At 38.4% G+C, this 17,836-nt stretch overlaps 1 protein-coding gene across 1 annotated transcript; it reads right to left on the reverse strand.

The window, feature by feature from the left end:
* Positions 1-8,809: 8,809 nt before the first annotated feature.
* LOC103150086 (probable G-protein coupled receptor 151) lies at positions 8,810-9,946 on the reverse strand. Its single transcript, XM_016680402.1, has one exon. The coding sequence runs from the start codon at positions 9,944-9,946 to the stop codon at positions 8,810-8,812; it is 1,137 nt and encodes a 378-aa protein (XP_016535888.1).
* Positions 9,947-17,836: the final 7,890 nt, after the last annotated feature.

Below are 17,836 nucleotides of genomic sequence, written 5' to 3' on the forward strand. Positions count from 1 at the left end.
TATATATATAAATGCTTCTGTGACCCAAATAGTATTACAACATTACAACATAACACAAAATATTGTTTTTTTGTTTTAAACGCTAGCAGTTAGATCTTGTTGAACATTTTTTGTTGTTGTTGTTTTTTTTCAGAGAAACCATGAAACTGCGGTGGGTTTAGTGAGTATTATTGCACAGGAGAACGCACGTATAAGTTGTCACGAGGTTTGATCAAATTGCAGAGTGGAGTTCGGAATGAACATGATGAAAGTTTTTTGAAACAAATCCTCAGTTCAACAGAAGAATTGACGAGACAAGTTGGAAACATTGAAGAAGAAAAAGAAATGGCGGAGTTTATATGTTGTAAGGAGGGAGTGGAAATGACAAAAGAGCCAGAAGAGCTAATTACAGGTGAGTGGATGCAGTTGGAAAAGGAGCAGGTATGAGCAAATGAGGAAATGATTAACAGCTGGGACAGGGAGCGGGATGGTAGGTTAAGGAGAGGTGCAAAACCAAACCAAAAACCAAAGAGGGGCAAAAAAAGGAAAACAAAAAATCTGAACTGCAAACAGAAATAGATATTAATCTAGTGAAACTAATCCAAAACACAAGAAATAAACTAAAATGGCAATATAGAACAAAACAAACATAAAGAACTGATCAAAAGAGAAAACTATTGAAGCTAAACGTCCAAACACCAAATTATCACACTGGGAGAAACTCCTACTGGTCAACTCCAATCTTTACAAGCAAAAGTGCTTCTTAAAATTATCACAGTTTCTTAAAAGTCAAAATTGCAGACATTACATTTTGTCAAATGCAATAATCAAAATCATCAGGCAGACACACATCGAATATGTTGGTCAGTGTTCCAGTTGTTATAAATCAAAAGCAGCTCTAAGCAGGTGGGTTTTTAGCCTTGATTTACAGGAAGTCGACGTTTCAGCAGTTTTGCAGTTTTCTGGAATTTTGTTCCAGATTAGCAGAGCTTGAAAACTGAATGCTGCTTCTCCATGTTTGGCTCTGGTTCTGGAAAAGTTGGCAACAGCATGGACGTGTCTTCCAAAAGCAATTTTTAAAGATGTATTTTGTTCCTATAAATAAAACTTTGCAGTCAAAATCTTAAGAGTTATGCATAAGACTAAAACAAACAAACAAACAAACAAACAAACAAACAAAAACAACAAAAAAAGTCATCATCCACAGATGCACGTCGGACAAGGGTCCCTGTCCTCTCCCCGTGTATTTCTACACGCTGGACGTAGGTGGCGCTGTTCGCCTGCTCAGCCACAGGGTCCATCGCTGTCTGGCAGCGTTCATTCTGAACAAGTGAAGTGTAAATAGAAAAACAGGTCAGAGCCAACAGATTTGGCTTCCCATGAGAAACAGGTAACAAGAGGAAGAGAATGTAACACAGCTGCAGTGAATTCGGCTGCAGAGGGAAACACTTGTGTGTATTTTTAGTAAGGTTTGATCAAAATTCAAGCGGAAAACTGTTTGTGGTTCTTATTTCTTATTCGATACAGTCTAAAAATAATAATAATGAAACCTGCTTTTCATGAAAGCCGACTTCCTTTTGTGCAGCAGCTCCACATGCAACCCAGATCTGGACGTCTTTTAAGTCCTTTTTTTTTTTTTTTTTTTTTTGACTTGGACCTTTTTTAAGTTGTTGCAGGACAGAGGACACACAGAGCCCAACAAAGCAACGGCGAGAGCCTGAGGCAGCATCACCAATGCACCATGGTTGAGTGACGAGGGAAAAAAATAAAAGAAAGAAAAAACACACCAAGTGCTGCTTTACAGAAAGAGAAGGATCCCATTCTTTTCAATGGCTTCAACCTTAAAACTCCAGCTTCTTTGGCATGACATGGAACATTTAAAACAGTTTTTAATCCCTGCTTTTAACAGTGACTAATCTCTCTGAGGTTACCGGCTCTCTTAGAAGCTGGTAGTTATTGATTTTTGAGGGGGTTCGGATTCAGGGATGCGTAAATATACAAAACAGACTGGGGACTGCAACATACATAAACCGAAGGAGTGGAACATCACTCTGTGTTGCAAAGAATCAGCCCCCCGAAGCACAAATCTTTGTGACAGTATGTTTTCTTTTTTGGTTTTTCTTGCACCAGTAGATATTGTTTTGCTTTCAGATGAAACAGGGCTGGTTTCCATCACTGGAAAACTTAAAGAAGATTCATCTGAAGTCTGAAATCTGAATAAATGAGTCGGATTAAACCAATACAGGAAACGTGGGAGCATCTCAAATTGTTAAGCAGTTATTCATTTAAAAATAATAATAATAATAATAACCAGTTTTCTACAACAACTTACATAAGTATTAAAATGCTTTCCAAAGTTGTTTTTCCCAGTTTATTCATGGCTTTTAGTTGTTCCAATCAAGCTTATATGTCTGTCAATGTAACACACCTGGTTGGACAAAGCTAAAGTTGGTTTCCGATTCCACCAGGTACAATTACAAGGAGTAATTGTACCTGGTGATGGCTGTTGGAAGGAAAGATCTTCTGCAGCGGTCTGTACTGCACTGAATCCAGTACTGAAGAAAGAAAACTCACCATCAGTCTTCAGCAACTATAAACCTGTAGCCCCGACATTCCACAACTTGAAGGTCCTGGAGGGACTCCTGTTTTCCCACCTGAATTAGCATTCAAGGATCTAGCAAGACTATCTGCAGTTTGCTTATTGCCGTGGAAATGGAGTTGATGGTGGCATCATACACCTGCTTCAGCAAACCCTCTGTCACAAGACTGTCTTGGGAAGGCACAGTGTCTTCAGTCAGAGGTTTCTTCAGATTCAGTGCAACATTCAGGAAAATGTAAAATCCACTAAAAGAAAACGTCTCGTACAGAAGTATAATATTAGCCCTGCAGCGATGCCCAGGATTCTAAACTTGTGAGTTTACTGAAAATAAATCTTAACCTGTCGTTCACAACTTTCAATTTAACATGATCTGGAAAGCAGAAAAAGATAAATGCTTTTTGATCGTAGGGTCTCTTATTGGTTTTAGAGTGAACTTACGCTCTGCTTACAAAGCTATTTAAGGCTTGTTTTTTTTATGGATTAAGTCAGAAGCTGCTGAATATGCTTTTATCCTGGAAGCTGTTGGAATCAGCTGCCAGATGTGCCTTGCTTCCTTTTAAGGTTGTCAGAGAAACATTTAGGTCAGCATTTATACATGTGTTTCTGCCTCCCAGACATGATTTATTATTTTACACTCTCATTACCATGCAGTTTATTTGATTTATTTAATTTTAGTATGTTTTTATTTTAGCATTTTAATGATTTTGATACAAACCAAAAACAAATTAAAAAGAAAAAGAAAATGTGGGCGGGGCCAGTCTGGGAGTTTGCCCTCCCACTTCGCTTGATCGCATTCTACACCACAATATTAAAGGGGCATTATTATTGTCTTTAAACAAATGACTTAAAACAAATTTGACTTTGCAATTGAACACCTTTAAATTGGGTCTCTGTCTCTTTAAAAACTCCTGCTCTTTCTGAAGATCCACCTTCAGGAAGTCGTCAAAACTTTGCTGCTCTACTAACCCTTTGATTATGTTTTTATCAGCTATGACTGAGAAGTAGCTCATGTAAAGAGCTCAGATGATGCTCAGTTCCACCAGGATTTTGCTAATTGTTGCTGACTAGTTTGTAGGAGCTGAGTCGGGCAGTTGCAGGGCGAGGGCTGGTCTGTGAGCTGGAAGTTTGGATGCTCACGTCACACGTTTTAGGTCTAGAAACTTTGCTTGTGGGCTCGATGAAGCATTTCTCTATTGATCTGATAATGAGGTGCTTTTCTAGACGTTCATCCCTTGTTTTACATCAAACCGTAGAGTGTGTGTTACTGACATGTCTGACCTTTGAAAGTATTCACACCAGCCCTGTTTAGGCCACTTTAATCAAACTCAGGTTTGTTTGCCTAGAAAGTTTGTTTGGGGAGAGACAGTCGAAAAATCCAAACTCTGGTCCACCTAACAACCTAGATCTCTCTCTGTTCGACTGAAGTAAACTCTGGCACGGTTAGAATGCATATGTGAATGCCAAGCGGATCAAAGACCACTCCAAAAGCAGGAAGTGTACTATAGGGCATTCTGGATAATTATGACCAAAACAAACATACAAATCTAGAAATGGGTCATGGTCATTTATCAAAGACAAAAGACAAATCTTACAGCCGCTAAAATCTGATGCCGCTCTATTTATGTTTACACTCTGTAAAGAAGGAAGTTGCACTTAGTGTCTTTTTCTGAGGTTTTCGTGTCACTTACTTCAGTGGTTCTTGATGCAGCGCCCCCACAGGCGAGGAGGTGAACAGGTTTTTCAAAGGTTTTGGTTGGTTTGACAAAATGCAACTGAAAATGTAACAAATGATGCAATTTTGGTCCCCAATCGAATCGAGTTTACTGGACTATCAAGTGTGAAACACACAAAGTCTCATCTCAACAATGTACATATTTAAAGGCACAGAGGAGCTCAGATGTCCACTGATGTAATTTAATAGGAAAGACTTTTTCTTATGACTCTTAACCAGTTAACATATTAATAGCATCTACTGGTTTCCGCTCTGAGCTGCTGTAAGATTTGGAGATCTTTTTGCCACCCAGAAGGAGCCCGTTTCCTTCCATCAGAGTGTTTACCAGCGAAGCAGCGGCTGCCTGTGACTCCCACTCCCCTGCAGATTTGACATTTTAGTCCACCCTGGTGAAAAGAAAGGTTACCGGTTCAAGAGAGGGGGGGAGAAAAAAAAAAGCTCTGCAGCATGATTTCACTTCTGCACATATAATTAATTCATTGAGAATGGACCCTTTCTCCAAATGTCTGCCCTGCAGTCACTCATTTCTTTTACACTATTATCCGCTCTATTTTTAGAGTTTTCATCAAAGAGGAGGATATTGCATTGCATAACAGACTTTTCCTCACACAGTACATGTGTTCATAGGAGACCTATTAAATTAATACCTGTGATTCTGGCTGTAACTATCACAGGTGCTGCACATAATTAGCAGTTTTAATATTGGATCTTTTTCTCCATATTGTGTCATTGAAGTTAATTGGTTAGCTTTTTATTTTTTAACAAAAACAAAATTTCACACTCCTGCTGATGCTCTGAGTTCACCTTGAAGACTGCCGAGTCTGAATGCAAATGAAAAGATAAGAGTGGATCTATCCAGTCTAATTCTATGCTTTGTGCTCTTAGCGATGTTATCATTTATTATTTATTTTATAGTTAGAATACCAAATTGCACTTTGATTTGTTAAGGTTTATTTTACATATTTGACCAAGGTAGTCATTCTGTTATTTTTGTCAGTTTCACTTTCGTTATTATTTATTTTGCACTCACTAAACAAATTAAAAGTTGTGTTGTTTTGTTTGACCAATCTTGTGAGGCTATTGGTGTGTTGTAGTGTGCTTTTCTGATGCAGAGGTAGTAAAGGAATTTGTAATTCAGTACATTTATGTCTGTGTTTTAAAACAATAAACATTTTAAATCAATTCAGAACCGTTTTTCTGTGTTGGGTCGGTATCAGCCGATACTAAACCTCATATCAATATCAGTATCGGTATCAGAAGTGGGGAAAAAAAGTGAATCGGTGCACAATGTAGAAATATTCAAAGCAAATTGATACTTTTTGCACAGTACTTTATCTCAAGCTAAAAAAAAACATCTGTAGTAACACATATGCACAAATTCATAATTCCCATTCAAGAGAAAAAAGCAAGCCCAAAATTTTGTCAAAAATGTTACCTAAACTACAGTGTCAAAAATCCTTCCTTGCATCACTAACATGCCTGAACCCTGTTAGAATACCCAGTGACATTCACTGCTGGACCTAATTATAGCCAGGAGTCCAGGAAAATCCTGACGTGTGTTTGGATGCTCATATGTTTGTGTGTCAGAGGAGCCAGAAGAGATCGCCTCTAATTGGATCCTGGAGGTGGATTGTGAACTGGAGCAGGGAGGCCCGGTCGCTTTGAGACGACCTCCCGCCGCTGCACGGCGTGGCGTGGAGACGACCTTTCACCCTGACAGTCCGTCTTTGACCAAGGAAACGAGCAAATGAGGAAATGAAGTATTCTTGATATGAAAAGTCTGTTTAAGATCATATTAACCCCAGAATATTTATAGCTATATTTGGTCAGCTTATTTTTTTTACCTATATATATTTATTTCACATTCGCACAGAGTGATGAAATGATTTAGGAAGTTAACACAAAACACCATATCAGCTGTACTGAGGAGATTTTTCAAAAGATGCGTATGCATCTACAAGATTTCCCTTAAAGGAGTGAAGCTCATCCATTTTGTTTGCCACAGATCTCAAGTTTTCCATCATGATTGATGGTACATGGTTTAATCTTCATCTTCTTTCTCTCTGCTTTGCTTTTGGTCTAAATTCACATACAAGCTCTCTAAAGCATATATTTGGGCTTGTATTTATGGATATTTTTTTTATTTTTGAAATACTCACTACCTGCTTCCATTTGGAAAGAGCCGTCTTGGTTATACGTCAACAAATGTTCAGAAACAACAAAAAATAAATAAATAAAACTCAAAGATTTTTCCAGCTCCACAGCATCTAAAACCAGAATGGAAAATGTTTCCAAAAAGCATTGTTTCAACAAAAGAAAAACAAAACAAAAAAAAGTAATAAATTGTAAGAGTTGTAGTGGAGCTACAAGCTAACTCCAGCAAACTAGTCTGTTGTGAAATTTTAGACTGTCATAATATATGTCAAATTCTTTGGTTGCTCTCATATAGTAGCCAAAGAATAATGTTAACATAGCTTGTTAGCAATGGATTCTACAAAGACACATTTACTGTTTCAGTTGCTTTAAAATGCTAAAGTTAGCTAAAACAAGTAGCATATGTCTCATTAGCTGTTAGCTTCCACCTCAGAAAATGTAACGGTTCCAAAAAAACCTGAAGTAAAAAGACATTTTGCTACAAAAGGCAAGCAAAGTATTGCTGATAATACCTAGACAGGTTTTTTATTTCAAAGAAATCTTGACCTTTTATTGAGATATATAAATTCATAAAGCTAAATGCTATAAATATCCACACTGCTTAAAAGTTAGAAATTTAGAGTTTAAACCCCGCCCTAAAAAATTTTAAAAATGGTAAAAAAAAATTGAAGCAAACAATATTCACAATCTACAAAACAAACAAGTAAATATAACTTATTAGTAGTAAAATTTGTTTTATGATTAAAATTATAGTAACCAAATAATAAGAATAAAGAAAACGTCTGTGAAAAAATGAATTTTTCATTGATTCAAACTGGGACAAAAAAAAAAAAATGCATCAACAATAATAAAGAGACAACTGGAAACTAGTGAATCTAGGTAAATGATGGTTTCACTAAAACAACATTTATGACATGACCCAAATTGCCCCGGTGGATTAGCTGTCAATCTAATATGGGAAAAGGGATCTCTGTCTGAACTGTGCATGTAATCGCTGAGCATTCTTCATTAAACTGAGAGATTTGATCCAGGTCCAACTGCATTTTATCTCTGATTAAAGTCATGTTCAATAGCCATTAAAAAGAAAAACAACGACCGTCCTGATAAGTAAGAGTGTTTTAATGCTCACGTGTCACACAAAGAGAATCACAACTTGATTGCCGGAGTTTCCATATATACAGTTGTATTTTTACAAAAAATAAAAAATAACAACAATAAACAAATGTCATATAGACAGTGCATCAAAGTTGTAAACAAGAAGAGATATTCAAAATAACAGTAAGTAGCAACAGAGCCGGTCCAAGACTTCATTGGGAGTTAGACATAATTTGATCCATATATTATATAATTGAAATATTTATAGTTATTATTTACAACTAGACAGTCAGATCATTCACACAATGTATTATATTGATTGACATTGACAAAGGACTGCATGACGCTTGAATTACATTCACTTCACATAAAGTGAAAAAACGAAAATATGTTAAGCAGAAAAGTAAAGTCAAACTTTAGAGTTACATCCTAAAATGTACATTGTAATAATAAAAAAAGATTTAGATTATTAATCTCTCCTGATTGATATTTAACATGATATGATTTACATGTAAAATTTAGAATTTTACAATTTATTAATTCAAATTGTGCTACAAAAATTATTATATTAACAATTTTTGAAAATAAAAAAATTGTCAAGTTATAAGAAAATAAATAAATAAATAAATAAATAAATAAATAAATAGGTAACGCATATAAATAAGCATATGCACAGTAAATAACTTTTATATATATTCAACATTTGTGTACTTACAGTTTTTCATGTACCAAAATTCTAATGTAAAAGATTTTGCTTAAAAGTTTGATTTATATTTTCAACTAAAATTATCAGTTATTTTGATCCATTAGTATTAATGAAGAAATAAGACATTTTTTTTAAAGAAATCCAATGTTAAAAAATGTAATAATAAAAACAAATGAACAGAAAGTTTTGCTATGCATTTTTAAAGACTACACTAATTAACAAACAACATTTTAAACATTGTGAATCCCAAATGTAAACGTGCAAAACAAAACCTTACTCTAAAACTTTTGTGACAATTCTACTGCTCTCTAGTTCCCCTGCTGGCGTGGAGGCCCATAACCAGCTGCTTAGTTTGAGATGCCTTGGGCCGGCTCTGTATAACAGCAAACCATGATAGTGTACAAGTTTATATTACATCTAATCATGCTCACGATACCGAACAGGCCACCTTTAGCAAAGGTCTAAGTGGGTGGACGTACTATAAAGCAGCCAACAACAAACTGAAAATCTCCTGCTAAAAAGCAAACAAACAATAAAAAGTTCATTACAGCATCTTCTCCTCTTTCTCCCACGGAACTGGATCGTGTTCGTCCTCCACGTGCGTGTTCCGGCGCCCCGTCCAGAAGTGCTCCACGTCGGGGAACGTCGCCTCCTTCGTCTGTGAAACGGCGTTGCCCACCGCGTTCGCCGCGACCTCCGCCCCGTTCCCCTCGGTCTGCGGGCACTTCACCTCGGGTGCGCGCTTGTCGCTCCTGCACGTCGCGACGAACCAGATCGCGACCAGTCCTTGGCGCACGTCGTCGTACATGGTCATCAGGACGACCGGGGACAGGGCGCTGCACGCGTAAAGGAGGACCTGCGCGAACATCATCAGCCCCGCCGGGGGTCTGTTGTAGCCCAGTCTGATCCACGTGAACGTCCCCCACTCGGGCAGCAGCATGAGCCCCACGGCGCCGCTCAGGCACAGCAGAACCAGCACCACCTTGCTCTGATGTCGCGGGCTCGGCGCGTGGTTCACGGCGGTGTACAGAGTTTTGGTGTAGTACGCGATCGTGAAGATGACTGGCGCCACGAACGCCACGCTCGGGTAGATCTTGTAGAACAAACTCATGAAGTCAGACGCGCACACAGGCATCTCGGAGACGCAGACGAAGTCATCGCCGCGCGGCAACAAGGCGGCGAAGAGCATCTGCGGGATGGGGAACATCATGGACACCGTCCAGATGAACGCCAGCGCTCCGTGGATCCACGTGGGGCTGTAGAGGGGCTGCGACGCGGCGGCGCGCGGCAGCAGCGTGTGCTTGGCTTTGGTGGTGGCGACCAGGATGAAAGTTTTCGCGACCACGCACGAATGCTGGAACCAGTCTGTGGTGCGGCACGCGAAGCTCCCCAAGGTCCAGGTCTGTCTGTAGTAGGTGACCGCGCGCACGGGCGCGCACAGCAACAGGATGGCCAGGTCCGTGGAGGCCAGCGAGGCGAGGAGGGCTTTCACCTCAGAGCCCCTGCCGCTCCTGAAGTCGCGGATGAAGATCAGCAACACCAGCAGGTTGCACACCGCGCCGGACACGCAGATCCCGATCAGGAGGACGGGCATGGCGGTCCGGGTGTCCTCTCCCCGGAGGAGCTGGACTCCTCCGACGAAATCGAAAAAGGAGACATTAGTCGGTCGATCAATATCCATCTCCTCCTGCTACGAGTTTCTCGAAAAAGTTATCCACCCCCAAAAAAGATTCAAATGAATAATTCTTTTTATTTTTTAAGTTCAAAATTCTCTCCAAAAGCAAAGCGGAGGAGCTGCAGTAGTGCTGACACGCAGCAAGTGGGAGGGAAGACTGGTAGGTATGGGCTATTTCAAGTCCTGCCATTTAGCATCGTCAAGCGCTCACGTCACTTTATCAGTGGGACTCCAGGCTACAGCACGCGTAAAGGCGAGCGCAGCGTGCCGCGGTTTACACTCCAGCCTCAGAGGAATCGCTGCTCTATCTCTCTCTCTCTCTCACACACACACACACACACACACACACACACACACACACACACACACACACACACACACCTTCCGCATTCATCACGTTGCAAACCGCAAAGTTCAATAAATATCACTGGGATTTGACGGGACAAACCGAGAAGAAGTATTAAATGATTGTGAAGCAGAATAAAAATAACATCTTTTATTTTTTCCTTCCATTCTTTGTAAATACACATTTGAAAAATGAAACAAATTGCCTTCAGAAATCAGCAGGGGGAGTCATTTTGAGTGGAAATTAATCTCAAGTAATAGAATCTGAATTTTCACAGGGATGGTCTGAAGTTGTATAGGGCCTTGAGCAGAATTTGATGTGGGGCCCCTCTCCCTATTTAGAACATCATCACCACTAACAGCCTTTCAATACAGATTTAAAATCATGTTATTTTTATGGGTCTAAATAAAAATAAGAAAAATCCATAGAGAGGTAAATTAATAAATGATGTGATTCTGCCTCTCACACTGATGCCTAATGAAAAGCTACATCACACAGTATGTTGTGGTGGATGGATTGATCCAAAATATTGATAATATTGATACCAAGTGTATATCAGTATCACATCAACAGTAGTGTGGTAAAAGAGATACTTTACTTTCAGATTCTCTTTTGAATTTTATTTTTGTATTGTAGTTTCTCAACTCTACCTCAGAAAAAAACCATTTTGATTTGCTCTCAAATTATCTTTTTTATTTTGCAATTTTCTTAATTAAGAAAAATAGCACTTAAAATTGTTTTATTTTTATATTATGTTTATTATGATAACATGTTATTAAAGTATTTTAGAGGCACCTATGGACTTTGTACAAATTCTGTCCTATGTTATAACAAAATAATTCAAAGGAAAAATCACAAATACACATAAAAAGATCAAAAGTTTAATGATATATCATTAAACTTTTATACATTGATATATATTTAAACTTAAATATAAAAAAATTGTCAATATTGATAATGGTATTGACGATACTAACCTAGTATTAATTTGGTATCAGATCGATACCAAAGCATAAACTGTCGCAAACCTTTAGTTGTCCTGTTGGTTAAGTTAAATGTTTTTTGTAAAGTTTGCGACAGTACAGGGTCAGTGCTCTCATATTTGATTTGGAAATTTCCCCCAAGAAAACGTACTGTGGGCGAGTCAGGACAGCAGGCCATGCTCTTCCCCAGGCCATGCCTTTGTAATGTGAGCACAATGGGGCTTTGCTTTGACTTATTAAAAATGTATGAATGTCCCTGGGAAAAAAGTATGTCTTGGAGACAGCATATGCTGCTCCAAAATCTTGTTATTCTTTCTGTATGAACACTGCCACATATAGTTATGAACCAGTTCCATCAAGAACGCTGGTCCTGTAACGGCACATCTGTTTGATGGATCAGACATCACAGGTGTAAAGTTTAGGCTAAACATGCCTAAAACTTCGTTTTGAAATAGTTTTCCTCACTTTGTCACATTTTAACAACAAACTTTAATGTATTTTATTGTTGTTGTTGTGACAGACCCACAACAAACGGTGCATAATTGCAAAGTAGAAGGGAGTTCCAAAAAACTAGCAGAGCAGATACCATCACATTCCAAGTAAACAGTATAAACTAATTGAAAACCCAGTGGCCATGTCATTATTTAACCATTATGTACACATGTCTGAAATATTAATATAACAGTGGCTCATTACTACAGACCCAGTCAAAGTCCAAAACTAAATCTAACTTGGATTTTGTGGCTAGTCTTCAAAAATTACTGTTCACAAATGGCTTTTATCTAATATGATTTAGGAAAAATGAAATGGGTAAAAATTTCAGGCTATGGAAAAAAAAAAGCCAAACAGGAAGTCATAATTATGAGTTTTAAAATCATAATTAGGAGAATAAAAGTCGTAATTTCAAGAATAAAAGTCAGAATTTCAACTCACAAAGTCATAATGATGAGACTCAAGTCAATTTTAACTTTCAAAGTCAAGAATAAAAAGATAAAAAGACACGTTCTTTTCAGGAAAAATGCTTGCCCTACCGTCTTGTAAATATGAGTTTGAAAGTCAAAGTCATGACTTTGTCTCTAAAAATTACAACTTTGTAACTCATAATTATGACTTTGAATCTCATCATTATGACTGTAAAAGTCAAAAAACATGACAATCTCAAAATGATGACTTTATATCTCATAATTACGACTTTAAAATGTCAAAAAATTACTGTGAAAAGTTGGTAAAAAGAAAAAAAAAAGTCAGGCAAGCAGCTAGAGACATACCCTCAAAGACTTAACAGCAGTAGTACAAACTGGTCAAAACTAGATCAAAAACTTTTGAACTTGATCACTTCAATGATCTCTAAATTCAGCCCAATTATCGGTCTGGCGGTGGGCCTGAGGTTCACGACACCAGAATGCACCACAGCGAGGTGTTTACTGGGCCCGAAGTGGCTCCGGATGGTGAGGGTGGTCGTGGTTGCGGGGGGTGAGGAGAGGGAAGAGGAGGGGATGAATGTGGAGAGGTGTGGGTGCCCACTCAAATGCTGTCACCTCCTCTAAGAGGGCTGGTTGCTAGGAGACCGTCACTACCATCGCAGCACGGGGCAAGAAAGATGTGTGAGGTGTCATGAAGTAGTGTGGGATATGGATGGATGGAAGGATGAACGGATGGAGAGGCTTTAAAGGGAAATCTGGAGCTTTAGATCTGTTCAGTGAGCGGCTTCAGCAGCGTGGTTGAACCCACTATGTGTCTTAAAAACATCCATCAAACTGTTTATTTTTTAAATCAAGAATAACTTCAGAAGCGAAGGAACGTATGAGAACAGCTTGAGTTGTTAAATGGATGCAGTAACACTTTTCAGTTGGATTAACTGTCTAAAAACAAAATAATCAAAGGAAGGTTGTCACAAAAACATTTTATATTGTGGACATCAGAAAAATTTCAGTTTGCATGACAAAAAAAGTTGAAAGTGTTCCATTAAACTGGGCACAGGTGTTCCTCAAGGACGTATGCTCAGTCCTCGGTCTTTTACTTTTCTGATATACAAGTCCACTGCCAAATTCAGAATAAACCAGCTTTTCTAAAGAATGTTGATACATACAAGAGTTATGGAGAACTTAAGAGCCAGGGGTCCATCAAGTTACAAACAGAAAAGGCTATCTTGAAATCTCTTAACTACTCATAACCATTTAATATACAGCTCTGGTAAGAATTAAGAATAAACTTTTCATCAGCACGTATGTCATACAAATCTAAGGGCTCCTGAGGTTTTAGCTGAATATCAGCTGATTTGTCATTCTTTGTGAAAATGCTTAAATTGACATATAATACAGGCTGCATTTGCAGTCCCGTTAACATTTGATTGTCCTTTAACAAGTTGCTGAAAAACTACAACTTTGTCTTTTGGGGTGTTTTTTTGGGAGGAGGGTTTGCTATCAACAAGTCTCTGGTCAGATTGTGAATGGAGTTTATTTAAATTGGTTGGGTTTATGACTTCTTATTATATAATGTTTTTAATTCTCTAAAGGGGAAGAAATTGGGTTGTTTGGGAAGTTTAATATCAACTTGGTGCTTAATCCATTCCAGAACTGACATCTGTACGTCTGTAGAGACGTACCTTTCATGATTCTTGGGAATCCCCATCCTCGTTTCTCACAGACCTGCATCTTCCCCAATTTTTGCTTGTGCAGAGTTTCAAATCACTGCAACATTCAATCCTCATTTTAGCTTGGACTGTTTATCATTCGTGTTTTAATGTGGCCTGAATGATTCCTGGAGGAATATCAATCTCTCTGAGGTTTGACATAATCAAGGTTTGATTCCTTCGACAATTTTCCATGCTTTCTGGAGCCACTGGTTATTCCTCTCAGCAATCTTCTGTCTTCTACAGACAGAAGATTCCTTTCTGAATTGCGTGCGCACCCACAGCTCTTTCTTTCAATAGTAGAGCTTCTTCTTGGGAGACGACCATAACCAACTGAGAGGAACAAATGTCCATGAGTGTCATTACCTATTTTAGATCCCTGGATTCGCCACTCAAACCTCGACTGGGTCGGTATTGTGTGGGAGTTGGATCCCTCGCATCTCCCTGAGGCTAGCACCGAGTCGCAGAGGGACAGAATAACAGTAAAAGAGAATGACAGCGAGAAGGGGGAGCGCATACACAAAAACGCCGGTGTGGGTAAGAGTAAGTAATGTTCCCTTTGGAGAAATTCCAGAAGATACTCAAAAGAGGAAGTACTTTTTCATCCACAGGGACGTCTGTCCTAAAAAGCAGGCCTGGCCGTTGCAAATGCTTGTCCCACATCCCTGGGTGCAGAAAAGCTTTCACAGTGCTAAAGAAAAGCGGCGCGTTTCATTCAGAGAGATCAAGGGTCGCCTCGGTAACTGTTATTGATCTCATTGCTCAGATGTGTAAAATCGATTAGCAGTCAGTTGCTTGTGTTGTTATTGTTAGCCTGTTTTACATGAACACTGACTCCTTTCAACCCACCAAGGGAGAAACGCCATCAGACTGAACTGTCGGCTCCTAAGTAATATTCATACCAGGGCCATTTCTGGTTTTGTGGACAACCTACACAAGATGCTGTTTGGGAGCTTAGAAACATTTTTGGATCAAATTTTTCTGTATCTCTTTGGTTTAGGAAATTATTTTAGTCTTTTACCAGCAACAAAAATGAGAACTTTTGTCAAAAACCCTTTCTGTGTTTTTTCCTTCATGATGACACTGGTGTTCTCATGAAACCATGACTTACATGTGACAGTGACAGTTAAGGTATTAAAAATTTTAATTAATTAAGCGTGTTTCGTAGAGTTAGAAAAATGCTGGACATTGTTTGGTTTGTCTCACCGCATTACAACAAAAGCAAAACAACTAACTACTAAAAGGAACATACTTTGTGTTGTACCTAACCTGTATTTTATTTAGGGAGACATAAGTGTGAAAATCTCCTAAAAATGTACAAAAAGCCTTCATTCATATCTCCTCCATTTGCTGTGTGGCCAAATTTGCATCACTATTGAACTGCTAATGGAGGTAACAAATAATTATTCCAAGGGCCACCAATGGGTCCAATGGGCCCCAGGTTCCACAGTTTGGACACCCTTGTTCTAAGAACATATTCATAACTTGAATTCTGCATCTCTGCCAAGTTCTCCCAGAGCTTCCTGACTATTCTTCATGGTGCCGTATGTTCACTAATGTCTTCTAGCAAAGAATCTTCTCTGAGAAAAACCCCCCAAAACACACACACACACACACATACACACAAACTAGTTTTGAAAAAAAAAGTGACTTCTGAAGGCAGTCGATTGGACTAGCTTATATTTTAGCAGTATCAGAGTAGAAATGGCTGAGTACACACTCTACATTTCATCAATCTGTTTGAAAAAACAAACAAACAAACTGTGAAAACCATGTTTCGTTTGCATTCCATGTTACAATTAACCCCTAGCTTTTTTTTTTGTCTATCACATAATATTCCACTAAAACACATTTCGGTTTGGGGTTGTAACATCACAAAATGTGGGAAAAGTTCAAAAGGTTTTCAAGTCTTGAAACAGTGTAACTACCAGTTTTAATTTCCCTTTATTAGCTTCGCAAGCGACTGCAGGAAACATAATTATCGTCATCACAGTTTTGTTCATTTGAAATCAGGCATCACGCGAAGAGATAAATGAGTCTCTTTAGCAAAAGGGCAGACTCCCCTCCTGCAAAACAGCAAATAATTAATGGCGGGCTTTTTTATAATGTGTAAGTGGGTAGGGAGGGGGGGAGTAGCGGGGTGGCGGATGTAGGCTTTAATCATAAATACATAAAAAGCTGAGACATACCCTAATGACTGCTCAGGAATATGACATTAGCAGGTACTGTGTATGTTATGACATTCAGAATTTTTCACTTCCTGCCTTTAAAAGTTTGCTTCTTGTGTTGAAGGTTAGCTTGGTGCTGCCACCTGCTGTGCTCCTGCTGGTTGTTGTCGTGGCCTGTCAAGTCCCAACAGCGATGCCGCAACTTCTTAAGAGCATCTGTCAGATCGGTAGTGTGTCTGATAGATTTCAGTGAGTTCGGGAAAAATAAAGACTGTAGCTTAATATTTAACCACCTTAGATCTTATTAACACCGTCCGGCAGAAGCTGAACACTCAATTTGTGGGTTTTTCCAGGCCTTTTAACATGAACTGGGGCTGAGGGAAGCAAACTTGTGTCAGAGAACTTTAATAAGAGGCTGCCATCTTGTGACGGAAGAGGGTAAATGCATTCTTTGTGTCAGAAATGGTAATTACATCAGCCAGTTATTTTAGGGGCACATTATCTCTTAAAGATAGAGGATATTCGCTTTTTTTTATTGTATGTTAGAAAAAATATTTTTAAGAAATAGCCATCAGTTGGAAAGAACAGCTTTTGTTCAAACAATCAGAAAGCAATAACAGCCATTGACCGCTAGATGGAAACATTAATGCATTTTTTTAGTGAAGTACACAGTGAATTGTTTTAGTTTGGGGCCATTCTTTAGATATAGCTGTGTTTTGGGGGATGATTACGTGCTTGTCAGATTTGTTATTGACAAGGTACTATTTTTTGTTGTTGTTTTTGCATTTTGTAGTGTTACACACACAAACCTCATATCAGGACTTTGTGTAGGAGATAAACAGAATGTAGTATAAAGTTATGAGATTGGATGGAAATTATAAATCTTTTTTCATTTTACATTTTATTTCAAAGAAGTTAAAAATATTTCTTTCAGAATTACTGATATGCACATCCAGAGACTGAAAGTGAGGCTCATTCTTCTTTGAATGGGGTAGTATGTGAACAAACGTTTGTGGGTTTTGTTCCAAATTCTTCTTCAAAAGAATTTAAATCTGGACTGGAACAGAAGCATTTAATACAGATTTGGTTTTTTTCACAAATAAGAAATTGTTCCTGAATTAAGTGAAAAAAATATGTCAGTGGACCTAGTAGTTTTTGTAGACATATATGTTGAAGAATTACTGACTTAGAACAAGCTGATTTATATAGCTGAAAACTTGTTTTTCAGTTATTCTTGTCTTAATTTAAGTTACTGAGATATTTGCACTAGAAACTAGACAGAAATTCCTGGTAAGATCTTGTGTTTTTGCAGTGTGGAAAGCCGTACTACATGCGTTTTTTCTCATTCCTCCCCTTGGAAGGACTATTTTATCAACAAATGCTACGTTGTGAGGATCCACTGCTCCTTATTGGGGCCAAAGCCCAGGCCCCATAAGAAGAAGTGCTGTTTTGGGTTAGGTGTTAAGTTTAGGACGAAGGTGTGAATTGAGTTTAGGATCAGGCGTGTACTGGTAATGGTTAGGTGGAGGGTTAGACTATAGAACCACATAAAGACAGTTAGAAAGTTGGCCTTCTATCACCTGAAGAAGATTTCCAGGATCAAGAGAAACTCATCCAAGCATTTATCTTTAGACGGACTGATTACTGCAATAGTATCTTTACAGGTCTGCCTAAAAAAAATTAATCAGACAGCTGCAGTGATCCATAAACTTGATTGATTAATTGATATAAATGAATGACAAAATGATTGGAAGTAAATCAAAGTCC

This window comes from Poecilia formosa, unplaced genomic scaffold (genome assembly GCF_000485575.1).
Source record: "Poecilia formosa unplaced genomic scaffold, Poecilia_formosa-5.1.2 Scaffold241, whole genome shotgun sequence".
Lineage (NCBI taxonomy): Eukaryota > Metazoa > Chordata > Actinopteri > Cyprinodontiformes > Poeciliidae > Poecilia > Poecilia formosa.

Excerpts from the sequence above, each read along its gene's own strand:
- LOC103150086 (XM_016680402.1), bottom strand. The coding sequence starts at position 9,946 with ATGGATATTGATCGACCGACTAATGTCTCCTTTTTCGATTTCGTCGGA.